The sequence below is a fragment of the Notechis scutatus genome, chromosome 6 (genome assembly GCF_049901735.1).
Source record: "Notechis scutatus isolate UNSWTSFEM ecotype Mainland chromosome 6, rNotScu1.2, whole genome shotgun sequence".
Taxonomy (NCBI): domain Eukaryota; kingdom Metazoa; phylum Chordata; class Lepidosauria; order Squamata; family Elapidae; genus Notechis; species Notechis scutatus.
In genome coordinates this window covers 80,830,743-80,855,898 of record NC_142014.1, presented here as the reverse complement: position 1 = coordinate 80,855,898, position 25,156 = coordinate 80,830,743, and the positions used below count along the sequence as shown (strand labels likewise).

Below are 25,156 nucleotides of genomic sequence, written 5' to 3'. Positions count from 1 at the left end.
ACCAACCAACCTACCTACCTACCTACCAACCAACCAACCAACCAACCAACCAACCAACCAACCAACCTACCAACCAACCAACCAACCTACCAACCAACCTACCAACCAACCAACCAACCAACCAACCTACCACCTACCAACCAACCAACCTACACCTACCAACCAACCAACCAACCAACCTACCTACCAACCAACCAACCAACCAACCAACCAACCAACCTACCTACCTACCAACCAGCCAACCAACCAGCCAGCCAACCAACCAACCAACCAACCAACCAACCAACCAACCAACCAAGGGTTACCGAGATCTGGTAAAGGGTTCAAACAGGGACCCTGGACCCCTCCCTCCCCCGACCCCTCCCCTCCCTCACCTGTTGAGCGCCATGGTGACGGTGGCGCCTTGCTGCATCTCCTGTGAGGCGGCTACAGCGGCTTCGGCCAGGAGGCCACGGCCTGCGTGGCTTCGGAGGCCTGGGTGGTCTGGATGGTCATCTCGCCCCCTGTAGCGTCGCCCAGTTCTGCTCCACCTGGCGGGACGGAGGAGACCAGAGAGTCCTCGACTTATGACCGGTCGCTTAGCAAACGTTCGGCGTTAGGCCGGGTTCCCCCACCCCCAAAGGTTCGGTCCTTGACTTTGCGACGGTTCATTCAGTGACCGTTCAAAGGTAGAACAGCACCGAAGGGAGTAGACTTGCGACTGAGTCTCACACTTACGACCGTTGCAGCATCCATCTTGGTCATGTGGCCAAAATCTGGAGGCTTGGCAACTGACTCATACTTATGACGGTTGCAGTGTCCCCTTTTGCAACCATCTGTCCAGCAACATCAATAGGGAGGAAGCCGGATTCACTTAACAATGGTGTGACTGACTTGAACCACCACCATGATTCGCTTAACAACGGTGGCGAGAAAAGTCGCAAAAATGGGGCAAAACTCACTGAACAAACTTCTCGCTTAGGGACATGGGCTCCACTGTGGCCTTAAGCCAACCCAACCTGTGGCCACGTGACCCGCATTTACGACCATTTGCCCCGTCCTGCATTTTGCAATGGTATGGCAAAAAAAAAAAAACCCAAAACACCATCCCAGAGCAAACCACTGCTTCACTTAGCGACCACGTTGTTCCCTTAGTGACCATGACGGCTGCTTTGCTCCCCACGGCATTCGCTTTAACGACCGCTGCCATCAAAAAAGCTCATGAAAAGTGGAGGGTCATTGGGGGAGGGGAGGGCTGACCTGTTTTACAACCAGGGTGGGCCGGCCTCCTTGGTGGTCGTAAACCGAGGACTTCTGGCCGTTAAGTCGAGGACTATCAGAGTGGGGGAGAGGGGGAGGGGCTAAATTGGCCCTCCAAAAGCCTTAAAAAACGAGTCCAGCCTGGCTCAGAACAATGGAGGCTTGTCTTCCCCCAGCGGATTTTCAAGGGAGGAATCAGGAACACACACACACACACACACACACACAAAACACCACAATTTCTAGCTGCTTTTTCAGATGGAAATCCGCTTTCTGGGGGGGAAACAAAGCTGTTTTGTGCTGCCTGAGAACCCTACACCGTTTGGTTTTGGGGATGGGGGAGAGAATGAGGCTGCCACAAAGGCCTGGAGACCAAGGGAGGGGGGAGAGAGAGCAAGGTTAAAAAAACTCTCTGTGTGTGTGTGTGTGTGTGTGTGTGTGTGAGACCTCCCCTCTCCCCTTCCCCAATTTAACCAACTCCGACTGGATTCCCAAACTGGCTCGTGCCAGTCTCCCTTCAGAAGGTGCCCAGCGGCCTGGCCTTCCTTCCTGGGGGGTCGAAACTCCGGCTGAAAGGAACGACGGGTGGTCCTCAACTTACGACGGGAAGGGAGGCCATCAGCCTCGCGCACACACGTCCCTTGAGCAGGCCCGCCCTGTGACCGCGACCGATTTTGGCACCCCCTTTTTTTTATTAGTTCTGGACTTTATCCCGACTTTATCCCCAACGGAGAGGAAGAGAAGGTCCTGGACTTACGACCGTAATGTGTCATTTCTTTCTTTGATGTCAACCGCTTCGGAAGGGACCCCCCCTCTTACCTCTCCATCGGCCACGGCGGAGTAGTTCACCTGGGCGACCGTCACGGTGGTGGGCAATTCGGAGGCGTCTGCCAAGGTGGCCACTGTGGCTCCGGTGCCAACCTGCAAGACACCCCAAAGTCACCAGGGGTCCCCTCCCGAGGTCTCCTGCCCCCCCGTGCCTCCATTCACGCAGTGGCAAAGGGAAGGGACGGTATCCGTGAAGGGAGGGGGAGGGTATTGGCTGGGAAGGGCCAGGGCACGCTCACACGGGACAGTCTGACATGGGACCAATGACCTCATGATGAGGGGAAGGAGGGAGGGAGGGAGGAAGGAAGGGCAGGAGGGAAGGAAGAAGGGAGGGGGGAAGAGAAGAGGGAAGGATGGAAAGGAGGAAGCTGGAGGGAGGGAGATATGGGAAGGAAGGAAGGAAGGAAGGAAGGAAGGAAGGAAGGAAGGAAGGAAGGAAGGAAGGAAGGAAGGAAGGAAGGAAGGAAGGAAGGAAGGAAGGAAGGAAGGAAGGAAGGAAGGAAGGAAGGACGGGAGAAAGGAAGAGAGGGAAGGAGGGAAAGGAGATGAGAGAAGGAAGGAAGGATGACAGGAAGATGGAGAGGGAGGAAGGAAGGAAGGGAAGAAGAGAAGGAGGAAGGGAGGAAAGGAGGAAGGGAGGGAGGGAGGAAGATGGGGCAAGAGGGAGGGAAGGAAGGAAGGGAGATAGGGGAAGATGAGAAAAGGAAGAAAGGATGGAAGATGGAGGAAGGAAGGGGATGAGAGAAGGAAGAAAGAATGGAAGGAAGGAAGAGATGGAGGAAAGGAAGAAGATAGGGGTGGGAGGGATGGAAGGGAGGGAGGGAGGGAAGGAAGAAGGGAGGGGAAAAGAGGAGAGAGAAGGATGGAAAGAAGGAAGATGGAGGGAGGGAAGGAAGGAAGGGAGAGAAGTAGGGGAAGAAGGGAAGGAAGAAAGGAAGATGGAGGGAGGGAGGAAGGAAGAAAAGAAGGAAGGGGGAAGATGGGGGAAGGAAGGAAGGAAGGACATTTCAGCACACCCAATCTTTCCTTTTTCCGTGAAAATACAACCACATACGTTTCCATTATTACAGAACCCTATAATAACCCTTTTTTTTAATTAAAAACAAAAAACAAATATGAGCTGCCTCGTGCTGTTCCCACCCACGGATCCCGTCCTTCCCTGGTCCTCCAGCAGATCTGGAATCTGTCCACGTCCCCAGATCCAGTGGCTGAAGCTCATCCCGAAGCCGCCTCTGGGGGTGATCGTGAGTGAGCGGACCCCCCAAACCGACTTTCGCTCAGCACGGAGAACCCAAAAACTCTCCCCCCCCACCAACCAGAACCCCCCCTGAAAGACACGCCTCCCCCCCCTGTGGCCTCACCTGGATGAGGGACACGGTGCCGTCGGGGTTGCTGAAGGTCTGGACCATCGTCTGGGAGGGAACCAGGTGGGCGATGCTGTGCGTGGCCGTCACTGACTGGGTCTGCTGGTCTTCGAAAGCGTAGAGCAGGTCCTCCCGCCCGTGCTGCTTGTAGCAGTTCTTCACGATCGTCCGCAGCGCCTGGGTCCAAGACACCTGAGGCCAGGTGAGGAGGAGGAGGGGGAGGGGAGGGGGAAAAGGATCAGGAGGACGGAGGGATCTGGCCGACAGGTTAGCCAACAAAGCCGACTTGGGGTTCGTGGCACCCAGAGGACCGTTCGGCGGTTCGAATCTCACCAGGCTCAAGGTGGACTCGGCCTCCCGTCCTTCCGAGGTCGGCTAAGGGCTATTGCTACCCCTCCCTTCCTTCCAGGGTTACAATGCAGCATTGCAGGCTGACTCTGCCCACCGCCAGCAGTTCGATCCTGACCGGCTCCAGGTGGACTCAGCCTTCCCTCCTTCCGAGGTGGGTAAAATGAGGACCCAGATGGTTGGGGGGCAACAAGCTGACTCTAAACTGCTCAGAGAGGGCTGGAAAGCACTGGAAAGCGGTGTATAAGTCTAAGGGCTCATTGCCCTTCCTTCCTTCCTTCCTTCCTCCTTTTTCTCATTCCCTCCCTCCTTCCCTTTTTGTGCCTTCCTTTCTCTTTCTCATTTCCTCCCCTCCTTTCCTTCCTTCCTTCCTTTTCTCATTCCCTCCCTCCTTCCCTTTTTGTGCCTTCCTTTCTCTTTCTCATTTCCTTCCTCCTTTCCTTCCTTCCTTCCTTTTTCTCATTCCCTCCCTCCTTCCCTTTTTGTGCCTTCCTTTCTCTTTCTCATTTCCTCCCCTCCTTTCCTTCCTTCCTTCCTTTTTCTCATTCCCTCCCTCCTTCCCTTTTTGTGCCTTCCTTTCTCTTTCTCATTTCCTCCCCTCCTTTCCTTCCTTCCTTCCTTTTTCTCATTCCCTCCCTCCTTCCCTTTTTGTGCCTTCCTTTCTCTTTCTCATTTCCTTCCTTCCTTCCTTCCTTTTTCTCATTCCCTCCCTCCTTCCCTTTTTGTGCCTTCCTTTCTTTTTCTCATTTCCTTCCCTTCCTTCCTTCCTTCCTTTCCCTTCCTTCCTTCCTTTTCCTTCCTTCCTTCCTTCCTTCCTTCCTTCCTTCCTTCCTTCCTTTCCTTCCTTCCTTCCTTCCTTCCTTCCTTCCTTCCTTCCTTCCTTTCCCTTCCTTCCTTTCCCTTCCTTCCTTCCTTTCCTTCCTTCCTTCCTTCCTTTCCCTTCCTTCCCCTTCCTTCCTTCCTTCCTTCCTTCCTTTCCCTTCCTTCCTTCCTTCCTTCCTTTCCTTCCTTCCTTCCTTTCCCTTCCTTCCTTCCTTCCTTCCTTCCCCTTCCTTCCTTCCTTTCCCTTCCTTCCTTCCTTCCTTCCTTTCCCTTCCTTCCTTCCTTCCTTTCCTTCCTTCCTTCCTTCCTTCCTTCCTTCCTTCCTTCCTTCCTTCCTTCCTTCCTTCCTTCCTTCCTTCCTTCCTTTCCCTTCCTTCCTTCCTTCCTTCCTCCCTCCCTTCCTTCCTTCCTTCCTTCCTTCCTTCCTTCCTTCCTTTCTTTCTTTCCTGTTAGAGTGCAGTATTGTAGGCTAACTCTGGTGTTGTCAGGGCGATCGTCGCTGGCAAGAAAGTTTTGCTCTTTTAGTTTTTTGACTGCCCCTTTTGAATGGTGTGCAAATGTTGCTTATCTCTATGTGCCCGTTGATGGCTGATGTGTCTGAGTGCCAGGCTTGCAGAAATTCTCTAGCATTTTTTCAGCTTGCCTTGGTCTGGGGTGCTCACCGTTCCCCAGTTAAAACTATAGCGGGGGATGTTCCCCTTTTGTGGGGTAAAATTAAGGAGTTTTATTTTTATTTATTTATAATTTGCCAAAAACGAAAACACGAATAATATAAAAATAAAATGATAGGAACAACAGGCCCGTTAGTGCACTTTTGCATGACCCCTTTACAGACCTCTTTAAATATGAAGTGAGGTCAACTTGTGACTGAAACTGAACATTTGTAGCTGAGACCCCGAATCAGGCAGAGTATTCCAGACTTTTGACAACTCTATTACAAAAAGCGCATTTTTTTACAGCCGAGTTTAGAACAGTTTACACCAGGGGTGTCCAACCTTGGCAATTTTCAGACTTGTGGACTTCAACTCCCAGAATTCCTCAGCCAGCTTTGCTGGCTGAGGAATTCTGGGAGTTGAAGTCCACAAGTCTGAAAGTTGCCAAGGTTGGACACCCCTGGTTTACACTGAGTTCAAAGCGGTTGTTTGCGCACGTATTCACAGGTAAAACTTTGCTATGTATAATTTTGTATGCAATACCTACGTCCAACCTCAAGCGATGCAGTTCCAGGTTATCCAAACCAAGAATTTCGAGGCTAGTAGCGTAGGGCAGTGATCCCCAACCTTTCTTATGCCGCGGCCCGGTATCCCCAACCTTTTTTATGGCGCGGCCCGGTACCGGCATTAGCTGGGCGCCGCCATCTTTTTTTGATGAAAAAGTGCTTCCGGTGAGCTTTCTACCCAGAAAAGCTCACCGGAAGCACTTTTTTTATCAAAAAAAGATGGCGGCGCCCAGCAAACCAGCGGCCCGGTAGGACTCGTTCCACGGACTGGTACCGGTCTGCGGACCGGTGGTTGGGGACCCCTGGCGTAGGGAATTCGATGGTGCGCAGAAGAGTGCAAACCCTTTCTCGTAAAGTACTTCCGAACCCGCTCAATTGTGCTAATATCCGATATCGGGTAGGGATCCCAAACAGTTGAACAGTACGCCGAGGTTTTTATCATGTATTCTGAGTGATTTTTTGTTCTTAGCTGAGTTCCTAGGCCTCACCGTGTGCCAAACCTAAGAAAGACTCGTTGCTGACAGAAGGAAGATGGTGTTCAAGAACTTACCCTCTGCTTCTGCTCCTCTGTCCGGACATCGCTGCGGACGTTAGCCCAGGGAATGTCCTCTGGCCACCAAATCGGTTTGCAGCTCTCCTTCCCCCAGCCTGGCTTTCCGCGACCCGTTGAGTATTTCAGCATTTCAGGGATGAAAGCCCTCAGCTGGGCCTGTGGCATTAAGGGGAAAATAATAACGATAACAATAATAACAATAATAACAATAATGATGTAAAGATTGGGGAAGCAAAGGCCTGCATCAGGTAGTCCTCGAATGTTATATGTAGAAATTACATATTATGAGTTACACCTGTGGAAATGAAGAACAGAAGGGAAGCCATACTTATCCGATACGTGAACTATGCAATGATTATTGGACAGTTATATAACTCTATCTAATAAACATGTACTGTTTGGTAACTTGTTATGTTCTAAAGTAAGGCTTTTGGGTAGAACACGGGCCTGTACTTCTCGGCATAAGGATATGTGTAGGAGATACCAGGTTATCCCTGTCTTGAAAGGAACTGGGTAATGATCTATTGTATTACAGATGGTCATAACAGGACCATAAACAGGAAGAAGAAGCCATGAGAACGAGGATAGTTTCCAAGAACAAGGAAACAGGTGCTAGACAACAATAATATGGGCGTGGCGTAGGAAGATACGTAGCTTGAATAGATTGTGAACCCAGGAAAGGAGCAGAGACTGTATATCTGAACCTGTATATAAACCCCAGCCTTCCTGGGAACCATGTCTTCTGCCATGAGCAGAATTCCCTTTTGCAAAAGCTTAATCATAAAGCTCTTGTTCACATATCTCCAGTTGTTTTGTGATTATTATCACATCGAACTTACAACAATTCATTACAACGGCACCGAAAGAAGCGATTGATGAACATTTTTCGCGCTTACGACCTTGTCAACTCATAAAATATTTCTCTGGTCTTTTTAGAGTTGGCAATACCATTCGGTCAGAATTGAAGCAGCTTCTTGGATGAGAAGCGAAATGTCTTCAAGGAAAAAAAAGGGAAAATTCAGTTGCTTTTTGGGAAAAAAAAGCACCTTTGGGACAGGACAGGAAAAATATTGAATGCTTTCGAAGTCTGGAGTTGGAGAAGATTCTTGAGGACACCAAAACAAAGCCAACAAGGGACCATCAACCAGATCGATCCACGGTTCTCACTTGAGATATGTTTCTGCAGCTGTTCTTCAATCCTTCTAGATTTCCCATGAAATCGCTATTTACATTTCGCAAATTGCATTGGAAATCCTTGCCGGATGAACCGTGGAACCTACAAATGTTGTGTGTCATGTACAACGATGCTGCACAAAATGAAGATTATTATTTTTTTAACCCACGGGGAAATGCTGCCGTGTTTAGGGTGTATTTATCTGCAGAGTCGCTGATTCTGACCCCTGAGAGTTGCATCATCCTCTACAGGACTCTGCGGTGTTCTTTTCTTCACGGAGAAACACACCGTTATTGAGGGGTGCGTTTGTCCTCCAGGATAGATATCAAGTGAGGGAAGGCTGGAGATTTGGCCCCAACTTAGCACCCCAGGAATTGAATGATCAATTGATTGATTATGTGTCATGAAGTTGGTGTTGGCAAGGAAGTTTTTTTGGTCTTTTAGCTTTTGCATTATCTGTTTTGAATGGTGTGTACATGTCGCTTATCTCTATGTGCCCGTTGATGGCTGATTTGTCTGATTGCCATGCACTGAGGAATTCTCCAGCATTTTTGGACCTGGCTCGGTCTACGATGCTCCTATCGACCACACTGATAGATTTGGCTCTAATTTAGCACCAGGATATCGACGGATCAATTGGTTGATTATGTGGCACGAAGTTAAGTGTTGGCAAGGAAGTCTTTTTAGCTTTTGGATCATCTGTTTTGAATGACGTGTACATGTTGCTTATCTCTATGTGCCCGTTGATGGCTGATTTGGTGTCCAGGAATTCTCTACCATGTTTGGACCTGGCTCGGTCTATGATGCTCCTAGGGACCACACAGATAGATTTGACTCTAACTTTGCAGAAACAGACTTCAGGAACTGATCAAAGAAAGGTTCTCGTTTGCCCAGGTCAGGTCTTCCAACAGTGCGCCCATCATACCTCGGCACCCCACTGCTTCAAAACTCATTGAATTCAGTTTTCAATATGTTTTGAAACTGAAATCTTGTCCCGGCCATCCTCTTTCTCCCTGTATTCGACGTGCAAGGAAGAACTTGCTCACGCTGGCTGTCTTGTGACTCGCTATGCCTTCTGGCTGAAATAGCAGGACATGGGTCTGAAGCGATTCTCAGTCATCCAGGTCATGGTTGTCCCAAATGTGCTTTTTCAGGAGGCAACTGAACTCTGGGTTGATCGTCTAATCGTCCATCTGTTTAATGTCTGCAGAGGTTTTAGTTTGTCCAGGTCATAGTTTTTCGCCAGTTAGTCAGAACTGAAGAAGCTTCTTAGATGAGAAAGCGAAAGGTCTTAAAAGAAAAACCAGAAAGTCCAGGTGCCTTTAAAATAAAAGCCCCTTTGGGAGATCCATTTGTTTGTTTCCTTGGCTGTCTGTGGTCTTCTCAAGAAACTTCTCCAACACCCAAGTTCAAAAGCATCAATAGAGGTAGTTCCCGGTTTACAACCATTGATTTAGCGACGAAGTTACAACAGCACTGAAAAAGGCGACTTATGACCGCTTTTCACACTTACGACCGTTGCAGCAATCCCCACGCTCACGGGATCCAAATTTGGATGCTGGGCAACTGGTTCGTATTTATGACGGTCGCAGTGTCCCCGGATCCCCTTTTGCGACCTTCTGGCAAGCAAAGTCAAAGGGGAAATCGGATTCACTTAACAACCGTGTTATTAGTTTGACAACAGCAGGGATTCACTTAACAACGGTGGCAAAAAAAAAAGGGCGTAAAATGGTGGGAAAGCCTCAACCATTGGAAATTTCTGGCTCAATTACGGCCAACCTGTGTGCTCTTCCAATCCTGCTTCTTCGAAATTCAATTCTTGGTTCCACAGAGGGTAACGGGCGATATTCTGAGTCATACCCTGAGAATATGTGGCTGCGAAATGATGAAATCTGATAGCATGATTTCGGATCCACTCCTCCTCCTCCTCCTCCTTTTTCTCTTGGTAGGAAGGAAAGGGAGTGACTTACTTTCCCCCAAGGCTTTCTGAAAACCTTTTTAAAGAGGTCAAACGACAGGAATGGAAAATTTTATTCCTCCGAAATCTGGGGAGTGAATGGCAGGGCACAATTGCTTAATCCCTTATGTGTCCAATCACACTTGGCCAATAAAGTATTCTATTCTTCTTAAGAGCTGCCTGTCTTTGATTTCAAGACTGCAATGGCCACCCTCCCTTAACTCAAAGAACGTTTCTCTCTCTCTCTCTCTCTACTCCAGGTATGAAATCCAAGATTTTTCAGGTGTCCCTAATCATTCCATGAAGAGGTATAATAGCTATGGAAATAATCGCCCTATAGTGCCCCCTAGTGTCTACTAAATAACATGGCAATGATTACATTGCAGTATAATATCATGATCAGAAAGCAGCTTAAGTAAGCTTTTTTTTTAAATAAAAATTTTTTTAAAAAATTGTTAAGCCACAAAAAAGGTGCTGAGTTTCGTACACTGGTGTTTCCCAGCCTTTGGGACTTGAAGAGGGGTCGATTTCAATTCCCAGAATTCCCCAGCCAGAAGGCTGAGTCCAACACATCCTAAAAGTACCGATGGAAGAGGATATTTGTAGCTCAGGGTTGAGCTGTGGGGGCCCTTGATGCTCTCTCTCTGAGCTTGGTGGTTTTCTTGCAGACGTTTCATGACCCAGCTAGGGAACATCATCAGTGCTGGAAGGGAAAGGCGGAGGAGGAGGAGAAGAAAGGAAGAGAAGGAGGAGGAGGAGGAGAAGAAGGGAAGAGAAGGAGGAGGAGGAGAAGGGAAGAGAAGGAGGAGAAGGAGGAGAAGAAGGGAAGAGAAGGAGGAGGAGGAGGAGGAGAAGGGAAGAGAAGGAGGAGGAGGAGGAGAAGAAGAAGGGAAGAGGAGGAGGAGAAGAAGAAGGGAAGAGAAGGAGGAGGAGGAGGAGAAGAAGGGGAGGAGGAGGAGGAGGAGAAGAAGGGAAGAGAAGGAGGAGGAGGAGGAGGAGAAGAAGAAGGGAAGAGAAGGAGGAGGAGGAGGAGAAGAAGAAGGGAAGAGAAGGAGGAGGAGAAGAAGAAGGGAAGAGGAGGAGGAGGAGAAGAAGGGAAGAGAAGGAGGAGGAGGAGAAGAAGAAGGGAAGAGAAGGAGGAGGAGGAGAAGAAGAAGAAGGGAAGAGGAGGACTGTAAGGTCCTTGGTGCTCTCTGAGCTTGGTGGCTTTCTTGCAGACGTTTCATGACCCAGCTAGGGAACATCATCAGTGCTGCAAGGGAAAGGCATTTGCAAAAGAGAAGGGGAGGTGGAGGAGGAGAAGAAGGGAAGAGAAGGAGGAGGAGGAGGAGAAGAAGAAGGGAAGAGAAGGAGGAGGAGGAGGAGGAGGAGGAGGAGGAGGAGGAGGAGGAGGAGGAGGAGGAGGAGGAGGAGGAGGAGGAGGAGAAGAAGGGAAGAGAAGGAGGAGGAGAAGAAGGGAAGAGGAGGAGGAGGAGGAGGAGAAGGGAAGAGGAGGAGGAGGAGGAGAAGAAGAAGGGAAGAGAAGGAGGAGGAGGAGAAGAAGAAGAAGGGAAGAGGAGGAGGAGGACTGTAGGGTCCTTGGTGCTCTCTGGGCTTGGTGGTTTTCTTGCAGACATTACATGACCCAGCTAGGTAACATTATCAGTGCTAGAAGAGAAAGGGGTTTGCAAAAGAGAAGGGGAGGAGGAGGAGAAGTACTTTGGGATCCTTGGTTACATGACCCAGTTAGGTAACATCAACAGTGCTGGAAGGGAGTGGGGTTTGTGGAGAGGAGGAGGAGGAGGAGGAGGAGGAGGACCACCGCAGGAGCTTGGTGCTCTCGGAGGTTGTTTCCTTGCAGAAATTTCATAACCCCAAAAGGTAACAGCGTCAGTGCTAGGAGGAGTGGGGTTATAGACATAGGAAGCAAACCCCTCTCCCTTCTAGCATTGATGATGTTCAGTGTTGGGTCATGAAACATCTGCAAGAAAACCCAACCAAGCTCAGAGAACACCAAAGACCCCACATCTTAAAAAGTCCCCAAGATTTAAAAAAAAATAAAAATGATGCCATAGACGAACATGTTTCCCCAGAGAATCCCAGGTCTTTCAGCACGGGACCCTCCCTCTGCCCCAAAGGAGGCCTCCTTCCTCTACGCAACGGGCCCTCTTCAGCTCACCCCAAAGACCCTGTGATTGATTTTATTTTTTTAAAACCTGCTTCTTACGATCGCCTCTTCTTCAAGGGAGAAGCAGGCCAAGGGCAGAGATGGAGAGAGAGAGAGAGAGAGAGATGCTTCTATTCAGGGGCCGGGGGGGGTCCGTACGCTCCACCTGGCTGCTTTCAGAAGTTCTATTTTGGGGTCCCCCAGATGGATTAATTAGGAAGCCAGAGTTCTGCACCACGCCGAGCACTTGCCCGGGGGACGCAATCAACGAGAGCCACGCACAAGCGAGCCCACTCAGGCAGGAGAGCTTTAATGACGAGCAGAACGGGACCAGCCGTCAGCACCGTCCCTGCGCTTCCCCAGGACTAATCAGGGTTCTCAAAACAGCCCAACATGCCCAAGCCTCCATTTCAGAGTCCAGGTTTCGCAGCTGGCGAGGCCTCCCTGGCGTGTACAGGCGGTCCTGGGCTTAGGGTCGCAACGGAGCCCCGTTTTTCTGCTTTGGCTAAGCGGGACCGCCGTTGAGTGAGGTTTTGCCACCGTTTTAGGTCCTTCCTTGCCATCATTTGTTCAGTAAACTGTTGCAGTTGTTAAGTTAGCCACACAGGATGTGAAGGGAATTTGGCTTCGGAGGCTCAGGAACGGACTCGTATTTATCTATTTAGAAAAGGTGTATTGCCATCTGCTCTCACAGGGCGACTCCGGGAGGTTTATGAGGACAAGTAGAATAAAAACACAGTAGAAAGGAAGGAAGGAAGGAAGGAAGGAAGGAAGGAAGGAAGGAAGGAAGGAAGGAAGGAAGGAAGAGGGGAGGAAGGAAGGAAGGAAGGAGGAAAGGAAGGAAGGAAGGAAGGAAGGAAGGAAGGAAGGAAGGAAGGAAGAAAGAAAAAAAGAAAGAAAGAAAGAAAGAAAGAGGGAGGAAGGAAGGAAGGAAGGAAGGAAGGAAGGAAGGAAGGAAGGAAGGAAAGAAAGAAGAGAAAGAAAGAAAGAAAGAAAGAAAGAAAGAAAGAAAGAAAGAAAGAAAGAAAGAAAGAAAGAAAGAAAAGAATGAAAGAAAGAAAAAAGGAAGGAAGGAAGAAAGGAAGAAAGAAAGAGGGGAGGGAGGAAGGAAGGAAGGAAGCAGGAAAGGAAGAAAGAAAGAAAGAAAGAAGGGAAGGGAAGGAAGGAAGGAAGGAAAGAAAGAAAAGAATGAAAGAAAGAAAAAAGGAAGGAAGAAAGAAAGAGGGGAGGGAGGAAGGAAGGAAAGAGGAAAGAAAGAAAGAAAGAAGGGAAGGAAGGAAGGAAAGAAGGAAGGAAAGAAAGAAAAGGAAGGAAGGAAGGAAAGAAAGAAAGAAAGAAGGAAGGAAGATAATAAAAAGTTTGTGACGGCTGCAGTATGCCGGGATACGTGATTTCCCCTTTGGTGACCGTTTGACGAGCAGAGTCCAGGGGCCAAGCCAGGCTCGCTTAACAACCATGTTCCTAACTTAACACCTGCAAAGGATTCCCTTGAAGACCGTGGCGAGGAAGGCCGTAAAGTGGGGCAAAACTCCCTGGAGAAGGGTTCCACTTAGCCAATGGCAATATGGGGCTGGCATTGGCGTCGTAAGTCAAGGACTGCCTGCATTTCGGAAGATCACCGCGGCTCTCCCAGGAGGGGCAGAATTAAGTGCGCCTCCGAGGAGTTGTGTGAGAAGAGGCAGAGAGAGAGAGAGAGAGAGAGAGAGAGAGAAAGAGAGAGAGAGAGAGAAAGAGAGAGAGAGAGACACACACACATGCTTGACTGGGGGGAGAGAAAAATAAATAAAAATCAAAAACCAATCGGCCAGAGACGTGGAATGCTCCCTCCCTCTCTTAGCAACCTGGTGCAAGTTTCCACCTCCCTTGGTTGGTTACCTGGGTCATTTTATCCACCGAGACCGGAATCCCGTCGATGGTGAGCGGGGGCAGCTCGGAGTTAACCTCCTGCGGCGCAGGTGCGTGCTCCAACAACGCTGACTCCAAATCTTCCAGGATCATGCTCTTGTACTTGCGCACCTGTGGGGAAATCGCAGAGGTTCAGGTAAACAAGGGACAGGAGGGAAGAAACTGCTAAGTAACAGAAACTGGAAGGGCGGGGGAAGAGGAAGGCATTGGAGTTGCTCGGGGTGGCTGCGCAGCTGAGCCAGCAAACAACGCGCCCGCAGCTGCCCCGGGAAAAACAGCCCTTGGCCCCCAAAGGATAAGAGGTGCGAAGCCGAGATGATGAAACGGCGAGCACGCCCGGCGGGGTTAAGGGGGGGTTGCTGGAGAAGGTTGTGAGGTGTAGGGCAGGGGCTTTAGTGAAGGTGGGGTGGGGGTGCTTGGTGAGGTTCTCAGCCAGGCCCTCGAGGCTTTCAAGTCCCTCCTCTTGGGGAGGTTGGATGGAGGGGCAGGCACTTGATTGGGGATCAAGCAGAAAAGAGTTTTCTAGCTCAGGGTTGAACGGTGGGGTCCTCGTTGGGTCTCTTGAGCTGGGAGGTTTTCCTCGGGGGACGTTCCGTGACCCAGCTAGGGAACATCATCGGGGCTGGAAGGGAGCGAGTGGGGTTTGTGTAGTGGTGGTGGAGGAGGAGGAGGAGGAAGAAAAGGAGAAGGTGGGATTATGGGTGCTTGGTGCTCCGAGGGTCCTTGCAGACGTTTTCATGACCCAACTGAGGAACAGCATCAGTGCCAGAAGGGAAGGGAGGTTGAAGAGAGGAGGAGGAGGAGGAGGAGTGGGGGAGGAGGAGGAGGACTGTGGGGTCCTTGGTGCTCTCTGAGCTTGGTGGTTTTCTTGCAGACATTTCATGACCCAACTAGAGAACATCATCAATAGTAGGAGAGAGTGGGATTTGCAGAGAGGAGGAGGAGGAGGGGGAGGAGGAGGAGGAGGAGAATGACAACTGTGGGGTCCTTGGTGCTCCCTGAGCTTGGTTGTCTTCTTGCAGACGTTTCATGACCCAACTAGACAACACGATCAATGCTAGAAGGGAGGGAGGTTTGGTCTCCTTTTATATACAAGTCGTTCACCCCATCAGTGTTGGTGGGAGTGTTCTTGGGTGTTTCTTAATTAGGCTGTTGCTTACTATTTGAACTGTCTGAGTTGTTAGTTCCTTAACGGGAGCATTTTAACTCGTCTTTTTCAAATGGTGTGTAGACGTTGTTTACATCTATGTGCCTGTTGATGGCCGATTTGTTTGAATGCCAGGATTCCAGGTATTGTCTACTGTTTTAGGGCTTGATGTGAACAAGGAACCCTCAAGAAGAAAACGACACTCCCACCAACACTAACAAGCAAACCACTTGTACATAAGCAGAGCAAACTCCCCTCCCCTCTAGCCCTGATAGTGTTACCTATTTGGGTAGTGAAATGTCTGCAAAAGAGCCAAGCACAGGGAATGCCACAGTCCTCCTCTTCCTCCTCTCCAAACCCCACTCCCTTCTAGCACGGAGGACGTTACCTAGATGGATAATGAAATGTCCGCAAGAAAACCACCAAACTCAAAAGAGAGCACCAAGTTGTAAATATGTAGTTGTAAATATGCTTTCTTGTATCTCACTTTTCACCTTTGAGTAACAATAAAATAACTACCTGGTTATTTGGGGAGGGGCAAAGAGTCAGAAGCAAAGACCTTCCTGGCTAACGTACAATGGCCTTGGCATCTCCTCACTGGCATCCGCCATCTTCTTCCGGCGATTCCTAAACTTTTCCATTCTCTCTCCCCTACAGTGCAATTCCACTTGCAGGCTCCCAAACTGGGAGGGGGCGAGGAAGGAGCAAATCTTACCACGTTCTCCAGGGGCGCCGCCCCAAAGACTTTGAAAACCGGGTTGGGTTTGGAGGGGGAGATGCAGAGGACGATGGCTTGTTGCCCGACCCGCGTGGTGTATTCATCCAGGGTGGCCCGCAGCTTCCTGGGGTCAGAAGGACGAGAAAAGGAAGAAGAACTGGCTTTAAAAGATATTCCCCCCCCACTCCAGGAAAGACAGACCCACCCTATCATTTCCTCCCGCGCCCTCAAGGCCTTTGGCTTTAAACTTTCCCACCATGTCAGGTTTTGCATAATGGGATGAAGGCCTCCCCGTTTCGGCCAAATGGTAAAAAGGGATGGAGAAATCTCATATATTTATTGATTCAAGTTGATAGGCCACCCGTCTCACTTGTCAGGTGACCCTCGGTGGCTTACAATAGGATAAAAAGTAAAAAATAAATAAAGGGTGCTACAAGACAATTAAAGCTAGAAGAATTAGAAATGCTAAAAGGCAAGATGAGGTAAAAGCGTGTGCACAATGTAGACGTATTGAATATGAAAATAAGTTGAGATTAAATAAATTAAAAAGCAAAATACAGTGAGTTCTAGTCCCGCCTTAAGTATTAAAGCCAGCTGGGTGACTTTGGGCCAATCACCAGGAGACGGTGAGTTCTAGTCCCGCCTTAAGCATTAAAGCCAGCTGGGTGACTTTGGGCCAATCACCAGGAGACGGTGAGTTCTAGTCCCGCCTTAAGCATTAAAGCCAGCTGGGTGACTTTGGGCCAATCACCAGGAGACAGTGAGTTCTAGTCCCGCCTTAGGCATGAAAGCTGACTGGGTGAGTTTGGGCCAATCACCAGGAGACAGTGAGTTCTAGTCCCGCCTTAAGTATTAAAGCCAGCTGGGTGACTTTGGGCCAATCACCAGGAGACGGTGAGTTCTAGTCCCGCCTTAAGTATTAAAGCCAGCTGGGTGACTTTGGGCCAATCACCAGGAGACGGTGAGTTCTAGTCCCGCCTTAGGCATGAAAGCTGGCTGGGTGACTTTGCGCCAATCACTCTTTCTTAGCCTAACCCACCTCACAGGGTTGTTGGGTGGAAAATAAGAGAAGGGAGGAATATTGATATACAGATAGTCCTGAACTTACAACAGTTCATTTAGTGACCGTTCAAAGTTACAACATCACTGGACAAAGTGATTTATGACCGTTTTCCACACTTACAACTGTTGTAGCATCCCCATGGTAAGCATCCGGATGCTTGACAACTGACTCACCTTTATGACAAGTTGCAGGGTTTCCTGCCTAAGCAAGCAAGGGGTTGGACTAGAAGACCTCCAAGGTTCCTTCCAACTCTAAGAGAAGTACCAACCAACTTTGGGTCAATCCATAAGCGTCCGGGAGGCCTGCCATTGCCTTTTGCGGCCTTCTGACAAGCAAAGCCCATGGGGAAACCCGATTCACTTAACAACGGCAGCGGCAAGAAAAGTCGTACAACAGGGCCAAACTCACCACCAACGTCTCACTTAGCGACGCAACATTTGGGGCTCAATTCTGTAAAGGAACTACGGGAGGGCTGGCAGGGGACAATTGAGGGACATTTCGAATTGTAGCACTAAAGCAGGTGTCCAACCTTGGCAACTTCAAGACTTGTGGACTTCAACTCCCAGAATTCCTCAGCCAGCTTTGCTGGCTGAGGAATTCTGGGAGTTGAAGTCCACAAGTCTTAAAGTTGCCAAGGTTGGACACCCCTGCACTGAAGCTTGTTGATTGTTATCGGGATAAAAAACACCTCCTGTCTCCACAAAACAAGGTATCCTCAGGTGCCAGCCGCGCCTCCGAGGGGCACCCGGGCAGAGAGACGGTGAGAAGCCAACGGGGAACGGTGCCAGCTACTAAGCGCCCAATACAGAGCTTCAAAATCAGGTGGCAAGCAGCTCTGGAGAGACCCCGTCGTAACTTTGAACAATCGCTGAGCAGCCAGCCGTACGTCGAGATCGGCTCGTGTTGTTCTGAAACATCGCTGGGGCTTTTGAAGAAGGAGATTGCACAGCCGTTTGTCCGGAAGGGTGTTGGGCAAGGGGTGTCCAATCCTGGCCACTCTTAAGTCTTGTGGACTTCGACTCCCAGAATTCCCCAGACTTCCTGCTTTAAGATGGGTGGATTCTGGGGGTTGAAGTCTCCGTGTCTTAAAGGTTGGTGTAGACCAGGGATATCCAACCGTGGCGACTTTAAGATCTGTGGACTTCAACGCCCAGAATTCCCCAGCCAGCCTGCTTTAAGATGAGTGGCCGAGGTTGGACAAACCTCATTATCCTGGCTCAAGCAAGGGGTTGGACTAGAAGACCTCCAAGGTCCCTTCCAACACTCTTATTCTATTCTGTAATATCACCAAACCTTGGTTAAATTCAGTTTTCAAGGGCGGCTATTTTTAATGTGCAGACTGGTTGCAAAGTTACTTTGTCATCACTGCTGTAACTACGGCCGCTAAACGAGGCAGTTGCTAAAACGAGGACTACCTGTAGAAGCATGAATTCAAGTGAAACATGCACATTTAAGGTAGCTAGGATGGAGGAACTAAGAACAAATGGAGAGGAAACATTTTTTTAAACACCCTGAAGATAGATAGATGGATGGATGGATGGATGGATGGATGATTGATACAATGATAGATAGATAAAGATAGATGGATAGATATGATTGATAGATGATTGATTGACAGAAGATAGAGATAGATAGATAGATGGATAGAGATGATAGAAGATAGATATAGATGGATGGATGGATGATGATTGATAGATGATAGATAGAAGATACAAGAGATAGATAGATAGATAGATAGATAGATAGATAGATAGATAGATAGATAGACAGACAAGATAGATAAACTTCTATCTATCTATCTATCTATCTATCTATCTATCTATCTTTCACTGTATCTATCTATCTATCTGTGTCTGTCTGTCTGTGTTTGTCTGTCGGTATTTAGATAAACAAATGTACAGATATAGAAAGTCAGAGAGAGAGGGAAAACTTTATTTTCAAAGTTAAAAGATAAACAAAAAAGTTTTGAAAAAAATAAAAGCTAAAAAAGTATAAGAATGAAAGAAGGGGAAAAAAAAGAAAGACAAACATAAACAGAACCAACTTCCTTTGGTAAAGATACGAACAACAAACACATCCATCCCTGAACTCCAACATTTATATCTATTCTATTTCCGTAGTCCAGCAACCCTGAAGCTATCTCTGTGGCATCTGGTCCACACCAGAGGACTTGCCAGTGCCAACCTCCCAAGCCCACCGCGGGGACCCGTCGCTAGGACGACCAACTCTGCCAAAGCACCAAGGGGTTGGTTACCCCGTCGATACCGAGCAAGACTGGGCCAGGCGTTGCAACAGCAGGCCGGGGAAAATAAAGCGGAAGGTTGCATCAGAGAAGCCCTTGAGGGAAAGAGAAGCGGAAAAGTCGCTCCCAACGAGCGTTCAGCTTGGTTCTCCTTGGGAAACGGCCCGAAGCCCGTTCCGAGAGATGCGTGTCCTGTCTCCTGGCCTTGTGCATTGGCTCACATCTGGCCATTCCCAGTGAGAAGAAAGCTTGTGTTGGTAACTAGCCAGGAGGTTACGCTCCCCTCAGGGCACCCAAAGGATAAAAATGGGTAGGTGCCCCAGTCCCTCCTACTTGGGCCAGCTCTCCTTTGGACGACTGCAATGTGCCTTACGTGGGGTCACCCTTGAAGACTACCTGGAAGGTTCACAGGGTTCTGGAGTGAAGTTGGAGGGGGGAGGAGTGGCGGCTTGATGGGACCTCTGGGCTCTCCAACCTCACACCTTATGGCAAAACTGGACGTGGGGATCAGTTTCCTTCTGCAACTCAAGAGGTTGGTGGGTTGCTACTTCCAAAGCCCCACGTGGCTTAGTATGTGGATAACAACAGAGACAGAAAAGAGAGGAAGAGAGAAAATATGGACAGTCAGTGAGAATGATCGATCGATCGATACAGACAGACAGACAAATACATATACTGAGCGGATGGGTGGAGAGAGAGGCAGACAGACAGACAGTCGGTCAAGTAGTTAGACTGGGTGGATAGATGATAAATAGGTAGGTAGGTAGACAGACAGACACTCAAGTAGATAAACTGGGGGGATGGGTGGAGAGAGACAGACAGACAGACAGTCGGTCAAATAGTTAGACCGGGTGGATAGATGATAAATAGGTAGACAGACAGACAGACAGACAGACAGATAAACTGGGGGATGGGTGGAGAGAGACAGACAGACAGTCAAATAGTTAGACTGGGTGAATAGGTAGGTAGGTAGGTAGATAAATAGACAGACAGATATGTGATAGACCAGGGGTTCCCAAACTTGACAGTTTTAAGACTTGTGGACTTCAACTCCCAGAATTCCTCCTCCAGTCATCTTAACTCAGGGATTCTGGGAGTTGAAATCCACAAGCCTTAAATTGGCCAAGTTGGAAGACCCTTGTGATAGTCAGATAGATAGACTGGGTGAATGGATGGATGAGTGGATATTTGATGGATGGATGGATGGATGGATGGACGGACGGACAGAGAGACAGTTAGATGTACTAGCTGGATGATGGGTGGATAACGATAAAGAGAGAGAGTAAGTGGGTGGGTAGACGAATGGATGGATGAACAGATAGATAAGATAGTGTGAAAGAGAGGAAATCACCTCCACACCTGCAAGAGTCTGTTTCTGGAGGCCCAACCGGAAGGCCCTGTGCTGCCCCCCTCGCCGGTCCAGCTGGGAATCCTGGGATGCGCTGGTGGCCAGAGATTGGTGGGGCAAGAGCTCTTACCGTAACAACCGCGTCTGCTGCCTCTTGCGGATGGATGGGTTGGACTCAAAAACGTGAGGGCGCTTCCTTTTTTTACCGGTGGCCACGGCAGCGGCGGCGGCCATTCCCACCGGTCCTGAGAAGAAAAGAGAGATCTGAAAGACCCAAAAGAGAAAAGCCAGGGACATTGGAGATCTCTGCTCAATTCAGATGTGGTGGGTCACAGCTCCCATCATTCCCAGTCGCAAAGGGGGAGGGGGGGGCTGATGGTTCCTCAGAAAAGGGGCAAGCTGGCTGGGAATTCTGGCAGCTGCCTTCCGAACAAAAGACAGGCAGTTCTCGACTTGCAACGGTTCATTGAGTGACCATTCTAAGTGACAACAGCACTGTAAAAAAAAAAGCGACACGATCGTTTTTCACACGGCTGTTGCAGCCTCCCCTCAGTCACCTGGCAAAATTCAAATGCTTGGCAACCGACTCGCATTTATGACGAGCAAAATCAACGGGGAAGCCAGATTCACTTAACAACCGTGTGTCCTAACTTAACAAATGCAAATGATTCAACTTAACAACTCTGGCAAGAAATGTCGTATAGTAGGTCAAAATTCACTGAACGGCTGTCTCATTTAGCAAGAGAAACTTTGGGCTCAATCGGGATCATAAGGCAAAGACAGGTTTGAAGGGGGTTTTGCCCCGTTTTACGACCTTTCTGACCACAGCTGTTAAGTATATCAGTGGAGTTGTTCAAGTTACTGACCAGGTTGTTAAGTGAACCTGGCTTCCCCATTGCTCGTCCAAAGGTCGCAAGAAGGGATCATGTGACCTTGGGACAGCGACGGTCGTAAGTATGAACCAGTTGCCAAGTGTCTGAATTTTGAATCACATGGTTGTGAGTCTGCTACGAAAGTCGTGTGAAAAAGGGTCCTCAGTCCCTTTTTTTCAGTGCCGCTATCATTTTGAACGGTCACTAAACGAATGGCTGTGTAAGTCAAGGACTGCCTGTAGAGGAATCAATAAATGAACCCAGGCTATTTTAAAATGGAAAATAAGGCTACCTAACTGGAAAACTAAACCAAACAGATCCATTATTACTGTTCTGCTGCCCTCTGCAGGCTACGGATTCATCGTTAAGGGTTCTGGTTTCTGCAAAATATCCTGAAAAACTTCCAAGACCCAAAATAAAAAATAAAAAAAAAAACGTCCTTTGTAAAATGAACACAGGAAATTGAAGATACCAAGAAAGGCCATTTCCAGACTGCTTAAGAGCTGCTTAAATTCAACAGCAAAATATTGATTTTTAACAGCACATTTTCTTACTGGGAGAATGGGAATGTCAGATGGGAATATCACAATCACACACACACAACCAACCACAGAATTGATAAGAAAGCAAGGGTGCCTCTCCTTCCCAGAATATCCCTTTGCAGGGAAGTCCTCGACTCGCAGCAGTTCATTTAGTGGCCATTTGAAGTTATAAGGGCACTGAAAAACAAGTGACCTTTGAGCGTTTTTCACCCTTATGACCGTTGCAGCCTCCCTGTGGTCACATGATCAGAATTCAGATGCCTGGCCACTGACTCATATTTATGACGGTTATAGTGTCCCGGAGGTCACATGATCCCCCTTTGCGACCTTGACAAGCAGAGTCATTGGGGAAGACAGGTTGACTTAACAACGGAGGCAGGAAAACTCATAAAATGGGGCAAAATTCACTTGGCAAAATGTTTTCCTTAACAATAAAAATAGATATAGGATAGATAATATATGAGAGAGAGAGAGAGATAGGATAGATAATATGATAGATAGATAGATAGATAGATAGATAGATAGATAGATAGATAGATAGATAGATAGATAGATATGGATGATAGATTGATAGATGATAGAGAGATAATATGATAATGAAAAAGATAGATATAGATGATATAGATAATGATATAGATTGATACACATAGACATAGATAATAGATAATGAAAGATAAGATAGATAGATAATGAAAGATAGAATATAGATAGATGATAGATTGATAAATTGATAGATATGGATGGATAACAATGGATTGATAGACAGATGATAGACAGATATGATAGATAACAAAAAAGATGGATGAAAATGAAAGATAGAAGATAAATAGACAGATAGTAGATAAAAGATAGATCATGATAGATTGATAGAGACATAGATGATAGATAATGAAAGAGAGATGATAGCTAATGAAAGTAAATAGAAGACAGATAATGATAGATAGACATAGATGATAGATAATGAAAGTTAGAATATAGATAGATGATAGATCGATAGATATGGATGGATAATGATAGATTGACAGACAGATATATAGATGATAATAGACTGATATGATACATAACAAAAAGAGAGATGATAATGAAAGATAGAAAATAGATGATATAGATAGTAGGTGAAAGACAGATAATTATAGATTGATACAGACATAGATGATAGATAATGAAAGAGAAGATAGATGATAGCTCATGAAAGATAGAAGATAAATAGAAAACAGATAATAGTTTGATAGACAGATAGACATAGATGATAGATAATGAAATAGAAGATAGACAATGATAGAATATAGATGATAGATCAATAGATATGGATGGATAACGATAGATTGATAGACAGATGATACAGATATGATAGATAACGAAAAGGATAGATGATGATAGATATAGATAGTAGGTGAAAAATAGATAATGATAGATTGATACATAGATATAATAAGAGAAAATAGATGATAGCTAATGATAGATAGAAGATAGATAATGATAGACTGATAGACAGACATAGATGATAATGAAATAGAAGACAGATAATGAAAGATAGAATATAGATAGATGATTGATAGATAGATAAATAGATAAAGAAAACAACAAAACAACAAAATTGTTGATAAATGCCTTGATAAATCTCTAGGTCTTTTTCTTCTGTCAGTTTTCTATGTTTCTAATTTTCAGGCTCTTGGCCAGACAAACGCACAGGCCCTGGTTGAATAAGATGTCAAGACAGCAGGATGCTTTAAAAAAAAAAGTCTTGAAGGCATGGTCAACTGATTTTTGGTGTCAACTACAAGCCAAGCCAAAGAGCGTTGCCAAGAGGCGCTGGGGAAGGAACCTAGGTGCCTCCACCTGTTCCCCCCCAGGCATGACTCAAAAGAAGGTAGCCAGAAGCCAGCAGAGCCAACCTACCTGCAGCGGCCAGGTGGGCAGTCACTTCGTCGGTGGCTGTGGAGTTGAGGATGTCCGAGTCGTCGTAGGACGTGTCCTCGGGCGAAGACGGGGAGTCCTCGTCAGCACTCAGCATGCTGTGCTCCGTGTACGTGGCCACGTGGACCTGCTGGACTTGCTGGGCCACCGCGTGGGCCTCTATGGTTGCCATGTGCTCCGTCTGGGTGACCGTATGTTCCTCCATGAATGGTCAGTGCTGCAGGGAAGGAAGGAAGGAAGTGGAGAAGAAGCTGTGACGACCAACCTCACAAAACCCTTCGGAGTGACGGATCTTTGACAGAGCTATTAGGGTGTGTGTGTGTGTGTGTTTCACAGGTTTACAATAGCTCGTTCAGAGTTATGGCAGCACGGATTTTACGACCTTCCTGGCCACAGTTGTGAAGTCAATCCCTGCAGTTTGTTAAGCGAGTTACACGGCTGTCGTTAAGCGGCTTCCCCCATTGGCTTCGCTTTGTCGGACAGTCGCCGAAGGGGATCGTGGATTTTGCAACCGTCTTAAGTACATGACAGTTGCCAAGCGTTTAAAATTGGATCACGCCACTGTGGGGATGCTGCCTACAGTTGTGTGACAGTTGTTAAAGTCACTTTTTTCAGGGCCGTTGTAACTTGGAACAGTTTGTTGTTAAGGGCTACCTGTGTTATATTTTACCTATCCTTTGGGGTTGCCAGTTTGCTTCTGGGTGCAATTCAAGGTGCTGGTTGCTACCCTCCACGGCATGGGGGCCTGGTTACTTGGGAGGGTCTTTGATAACACCTGTCCAGGTAATTTGATCCTGAAGATTTGGCCCAGGAGGTTCCTTTGATTAAACCATGTTATTTACTAGGGTTGTGGAAGCAGCTTCCCTCTTCCGGGATCTGCCATCTGGAGAGTTTTTATTTATTTTATTTACCACTCCAAATTGAATGGCATGCAAACTTCAGAAATAATAATAGTACAGTAGTCATGGACTTATGGCCACAAACATCATCATCGTCATCAATCATCTTTTATTGACCCCATAATCCCTTGCAGGGTGGAGTCTGAGCAACTGAATGGAGCTGAGTTCTTACTGGCCGGATGCCCTTCCTGTCACCAGGGTGGAGTTTTTCCCCCCCAGCAGATATATTCTCATTGTGCCCAGAGAGATAAATATCTGCCTCTACCTAGGATCGAACACACAGCCTCCTGATTGTGAGGCCAGAGCTCCACCTCTAGGCCACTGCACTTACTGACTTATGGCCACAATGAAACCCAAAATTTTCGTTGCTAAGCAAGGCAATTTTATTTTTCTTATATGTACCCATTTCATGTGGATTCACAGCTTGTATACCTTATCTTATTATCTTGTGGACAATTGGCAAATCAAATAAATAAATAAATAAATAAAATAAAATAAAATAAAATAAAAATAAAAAGTTGTGGACGCTTCGTCACTGGAGGTTTTTTTAAAAACAGACTGGGGCAGCCACCTGTCTGAAATGGGAGAGGGGGTTGGGCTAGAAGACCTCCAAGGTCCCTTTCTGGCTCTATTCTGATTCTGACAGTTAAGTCAGGTTCGCCCCGTTTTATGACCTTGCTTTTGCCATTGTGAAGTTAGTCACATGGTTGTTAAGTGAACTGGACTTCCCCCCATGGATTTTGCTTGACCCTGGGACACTGCGACCGTCGTAAATATGAGCCAGTTGCCAAGCAGCTGAATTTTGATGACCTGACTGCAGGGATGCTGCAACGGTCGTTAAGTGTGAAAAACT

The 25,156-nt window shown here is 47.6% G+C and overlaps 1 protein-coding gene across 1 annotated transcript in view; it reads right to left on the bottom strand.

The window, feature by feature from the left end:
• NRF1 (nuclear respiratory factor 1) overlaps window positions 1–25,156 on the bottom strand; it is a 52,482-nt gene that overhangs the window by 18,902 nt on the left and 8,424 nt on the right. Inside the window, 10 exon segments of the mRNA XM_087968949.1 lie at window positions 375–447; window positions 450–506; window positions 509–530; window positions 2,059–2,160; window positions 3,429–3,623; window positions 6,371–6,529; window positions 13,526–13,666; window positions 15,418–15,544; window positions 20,204–20,318; window positions 23,387–23,621. Coding sequence (XP_087825075.1) covers window positions 375–447; window positions 450–506; window positions 509–530; window positions 2,059–2,160; window positions 3,429–3,623; window positions 6,371–6,529; window positions 13,526–13,666; window positions 15,418–15,544; window positions 20,204–20,318; window positions 23,387–23,609 — 1,214 coding nt within the window. The 5' untranslated portion in view covers window positions 23,610–23,621.